Here is a 5,402-nt window from a genome sequence, read left to right on the forward strand (position 1 = left end):
AGTCATCTAATCACATTGAGGTCAATCCTTTTACACTTAATTTAGAAGGTTTAAATTTGCAGCCATTTCCCTGAGAAAGACTTTATCTTCAGTGTAAAGAGAAACTACAAGACTTAGTGAGAGGGCTGAGTTCTAATGAATGGGTTCCACATGCTGGTTAGTAATCCATAACTAGAACGTTCTACAGAGATGATCTGAATTGTGGTCTCATTGCAGATGTTGCTACTTGCAGTGTGTCCCTGCAGCCAATTTTTTCTCTACATTGAACCCGCCCCCAGAGAATTCCCCACCTTCTTCAGAAACAGGAAAGAGTCCAAATAAGGGCATGTGGGTGAAATCAGAGGACTCCCGTAGGAATCGCGTAAGCGAGGAGTCGGAGCCAGGATATATAAAGGCTGCTCTAATGAGGGAAGGGATCAGACACTGAAACACGTGAATAAACCAGAACCATGCTGCTACAGCCAGTCTGGAGTTTTCTTCTAGGATACTCATCTGTCCTGCGTTCCCCCTTCTTCCCAGTCTTCTTCTCTCTGTCAGTGTACCTGATGTTCTGTTTGCCTTTTTTGCTGCTGGACCTGTTATCCTTAAAGTGGGACTTTGTGCGCAGATACAAGCTGCAGTCTCAGAGCTCCATCAGTTGGGCAACTGTTCAGAGATGCCTGGCTCTGACCCTCTACAACCATGTGATCTTCATCTTTCCACTCACCGTGCTCAACTGGTACCTGCGGCCAGTGCTGCTGCCCCAGGATGCTCCCTCCCTGCATCACCTGCTGGCTCAGGTGCTGGTCTGCCTGCTGCTCTTTGACTTCCAGAGCTTCAGCTGGCACCTGCTGCACCACAAGGTGCCCTGGCTGTATCGCAACTTTCACAAGGTTGGTTCAGATTCTAAAGTTTCATCATTTGAAATTCAGTGTCATTGTGTTTAGATGAATGCGATTCTTTGATTTATCTTCATGAAGTTTTATCTTCTCATGCTCACCTTGTTCCCTTTTTCTCCTGCAGCTGCACCACACGTACACCTCCACCTCAGCCCTCACAGCAGAGTACTCTGGGGCCTGGGAAACCCTGAGTTTGGGACTTTTTGCTGCTGCCAACCCCCTGATGCTGGGCTGCCACCCCCTCACAGAGATGACCTTCTTCATTGTAAACATCTGGCTGTCGGTGGAGGACCACTGCGGTTATGATCTGCCTTGGGCTACACACCGTCTGATCCCCCTGGGATTGTTTGGTGGTGCACGCCACCATGACCTCCACCACCTAAAATCAAACTGCAACTACGCCCCCTATTTCACACACTGGGACCGTCTGGCCGGGACGCTGCAGGAACAGGACTGAACCTAAGATGACCCAGCTGGGGACATCCTGAAACAGACATCCAGAGATGTCATAAAATACTCATTCAGCTACAAACTGATGGCCCCAACCAGTAGCATTTTTTTTTATTGACTTTTATCACCTTTTGAATTTTGGTGTTGGAAGCTTCCAGGATCTTGTGGGAATTCTGTTCTTATTTATATGGAACACCTTCTTGACCAGTAAACAGACTGAAAGAAGTTTGAATGAAAGACTTCTACTTTAGTATAAAGATTGTCTTTAAAATTAATGTTCATATTGAACCTTTTAACCTGCACATTTGTATAGTTTTATATACAGTTTGTATTCAATGTATTTGGAGGAGATGGACTGAGGAAAAATGAATGTGAACTAAGAGAGAAGGGAAGTGGTGATGTAAGCTGCTGGGAAGGAGGATGATGAGGCAATGAAAACATGATTGAATGAGAGGAAGATGGGGAATGGTGAGGAATATTTTGTATGAATTAAGTGGAAAGAAATTGTTTTTTAAGGAAAAATGTATGTTAAGCTTATGAATGAACTGAAGCACTGAGAAGACAAATGAAGTGTGTCTTCCAAAGAGGAATAACAGTTCTCTGTGACAAATTATTATTTTTTGTTGGGGTTTGCTTCTAAATGAAAATGTTCCTATAGTCGAAATGTATGAGTTGACCTGCTGGTTTTAGAACAGGTGATTCTGCATTTCGTAATTTAATGATGTATTTAATTATTTATTAAGTATCAAATTAATAAAATTTTCATTTAATAATTTAATGAATCATTTGTGATACATTCTTATGGTGGCTGAAGAGTGATGCATGATTTTACAGAAAATTCAAAAGGTCCTGAAAGCTAAAAAAAATTAGAACAGTGGACCCAAAATGTGAGTAGAAACCACAACAAAGAGACCTACAGTACACACAAACAAAACAGAAACTTGTAAAAGAAAATTCTGAACAGGAGAAAATCTTCAAACATGAAAAAAAAAATGAAGAACAGCAAAGTGGAAACATGCTGTAAATACAAATCCTGCAGCAAATAAATAAATGACACCAATACACAAAAACACAATAAACAACTTTCTCATGCTTTATGATATGTTTTTTCTTATTTAACTTTTATTGTTTGCTTTTGGGCTGCTCAGTGGAACAGTGGGTAGTACTGCTACCTTGCAGCATGAAGGTTCTGGGTTTGATTCCTGGCATGGGGACTTTCAGTTTGATTGTTCTCCCTGAACATGCGTGGGTTCTCTCTGGGTACTCTGGCTTCCTCCCACAGTCCAAAAACATGACTGCTAGGTTAATTGGCTTCTCTAAAGTCCCCTTAGGTGTGAGTGTGTGTGAATGGTTGTTTGTCTCTTGATGGACTGGCGACCTGTCCAGGGTGGACCCCGTTGATAGCTGGAGAAAGGAACCAGCACCCCTCGCGACCCCACTTCAGATAAGAGTGTTTGAAAAAGGATGGCTGTTTGCTTTTGTTCATAGCACTTAGAGACAGACTATCTATTTAAATGGATCCATAAATATTTTTATGTATTATGATAATTATTTTCTAAATATTTCTGAATAATTCAATTCAGTTTAAATATAGCAACAATTCACAACTGTAAAGTGCCATGTCATCTCAAGGCTCTGTGCAGCTCAATAGATCATACATTCAAATTGATTCAAAGTTTTCTATCTAAGGAAAACCAGTTGATTCTCATTGACTCTTCAGCAATCCCTCACACTAAGCATGCTTGTAGCGACAGTGGAGAGGAAAAACTCCCTTTTAACAGGAAGAAACCTCCAGCAGAACCAGGCTCAGTGTGAGCGGCCATCTGCTGAGGCCGACTGGGGTTCAAGGAGACAGAAGCAGAGATACAGAAAGCAGCTGTAAAGGCGGCCCCGTCCAGGAAACACACAGCCAGGCAGACGAGCTCCAAGCCAGCTCCCATGCCAGAGGACGAAGAGAGCACATCCAGCCAGTCACGGTCAGAGAAACAGGACTACACTGAAAAACAGGCTGATCTCTAACCATCATTACCTCCAACTACATGCTTAGAACCCCATCTTACTTTTTTGGCTGCTTTCAACTGTCTGTAAAACATGGAATGCTTATTTTAATAGGGGGAAACAAAATGGGTTTTGATGTCTTAATGTTTGAGATTTTATCTTTGTAGATCACATGAAACATTTGAACAACACCCACGTATTGCACGTACTAAAAACAAAAGTGTATGTGAAGTTCAGCACATCTTATTTGAAATCTTATGCACGTTATTTTCATTGAATTCTATTGTTTTTTATAAAACTCCAATTCAAAACACGTAATTTCAGGGAACTTGACATTTAATCCTCTTGAGATATTAATCACTGTTAATATGTGTCATCTGTCTATATCAGAGTGGGCACAGCTCCAGCACTGGATGGTGATGTGGTGATATACTGAGCGAGTTCAGTTCAAACGTTCAATAAACTGGTGCCAACAGATAGATATGGGTCAGAATGATGTCTGATCATTTTTCTTCTCTTCTCTCTTGTTTATGATTAGGATCGGCAGGATGTGCTGTTTCAGTTTTGTCTGCTTCTCTTTCCTAAAAATAGATAAATCTTCCTGATGCTGAAAATAGAGAAGTGTAAACAAACACATGAACTATGACAGTGATGGAAAATAGCAGGTCAAACTGCTCTGTCTGTATTTAAAAGATAAAACCACTTTCTTTCAAAAGCTGTAAAGCCCCTGAGATCAGAATCTGAAGAAGCATCTATAAACAGAAGCTGGGATGATTTTCCTGTAGTTACAACCAAAGCTTATTCTTGTCAATCTTAGTCTTTCTGTAGTGGAACTTGATTTCTGCATCATCAGAAGGTTTAAAATCAAAGGAAGTTGAAAAATACACCCTAATAACCTGAGAAATTGTCTTTTAAGAATGGAATAATAATTTCAAAACTGAAACGTAGTCTGCCTAAAGTCCTAATGACGCATAAATGGGAGTTTACCTGCCAAGAATCAACACAGACCCACATGTACCATGAGAATCATGGCTGATAAGATGATAGAAACAAGCTTTAACATGAAAAATATTGATGCACAAGAACAAAGAAGTCTAGTTCCACATGTCTTCCCACATATTTAATCTGTAAAAAGTATTCTTGCATCAGATCGTGGTCACACATTACATTTAAGGTGCTTAACTTTCTAGTTGTTCCGCAGTCAGACTGAGGTGCACTGTACCATTTGGTGTGACACCAAAGTGGGCTTTTTGCCTGGCGTCGTTTCACACAGGAGGTTCACAGAAACAAAGTTTTCTAAAACTGAAATCAGGGAAACTGACATTTTTTTGAGTTTCCTCAACCTCTGTTTCAGTTACCGTAGTAACATTCTCCCCAGAGCTAACCTGGTCGGTAGCAGGTTTTCTTCAGTAAACCCGGAGTGTCCTTTTTGCATCTGCAAAAAGCATCTTAGTTTTGGAAGACAGAATCAAACTGAGAACCCATGAAAAGTTTTAGAACAGCCTTTGTTTCCCCTTCATCTTCACCTGCTGCCAGATGATTTCACCTAAATAGATACATTAATCTACTAGCATTCAAGAAATAAACCAGTTATGCTATCGGGGTGACAACAGGCTATGGCAAGCCGTTTGATATGCATTCCTGGTGTTTGAAGAAAAAATGTTTTCCTTGTAAAAATGACCATTTCAAACAAAATGACGTTCTGGATGTATAGAAATCTATTTCAGTTCTCCATATTCCTATTGTTAGTGGTCAGCATTTGAAGAAATATATTTCAGATATCAAATACATATTAAGTCACGCTGTCTACTTAAAATGTGTAAACATTTCTAGGTATATTAAACTTAATTCTTACCAGTACAATTATATTCTCTGAAATTCAGTTTCTGCTGCAATAATTTATTAAATATATTATAGTTCAGTCTAGGTGTGGGATTTTGATCAGGAAAAATCTTATTTTAGTATTTAATAAATGTAAAAACAGCCTGCCATAGTCCACTTCTTATGAACCTAAGCATTAACATGAGTAACAATCTTCTCCTTAGCCATCTTCCTCTTTTTTGCAGCTGTAGCGCT

At 39.9% G+C, this 5,402-nt stretch overlaps 1 protein-coding gene across 1 annotated transcript; it reads left to right on the forward strand.

Annotated features, from left to right (window-relative positions):
• Window positions 1–429: 429 nt before the first annotated feature.
• ch25h (cholesterol 25-hydroxylase) lies at window positions 430–2,067 on the forward strand. The gene is made up of 2 exons (XM_015398117.1): window positions 430–872; window positions 1,003–2,067. Exons 1-2 carry the CDS (start codon window positions 450–452, stop codon window positions 1,333–1,335), a joined length of 756 nt encoding a protein of 251 aa, XP_015253603.1. The 5' UTR covers window positions 430–449; the 3' UTR covers window positions 1,336–2,067.
• Window positions 2,068–5,402: the final 3,335 nt, after the last annotated feature.

The sequence above is a fragment of the Cyprinodon variegatus genome, unplaced genomic scaffold (assembly GCF_000732505.1).
Source record: "Cyprinodon variegatus isolate N-32 unplaced genomic scaffold, C_variegatus-1.0 Scaffold912, whole genome shotgun sequence".
Taxonomy (NCBI): Eukaryota; Metazoa; Chordata; class Actinopteri; order Cyprinodontiformes; family Cyprinodontidae; genus Cyprinodon; species Cyprinodon variegatus.

Coding starts and splice junctions, on each gene's coding strand:
- ch25h (XM_015398117.1), top strand. CDS start 450: ATGCTGCTACAGCCAGTCTGGAGTTTTCTTCTAGGATACTCATCTGTC. Junction 873..1,002: donor TGTATCGCAACTTTCACAAG/GTTGGTTCAGAT, acceptor TTTCTCCTGCAG/CTGCACCACACGTACACCTC.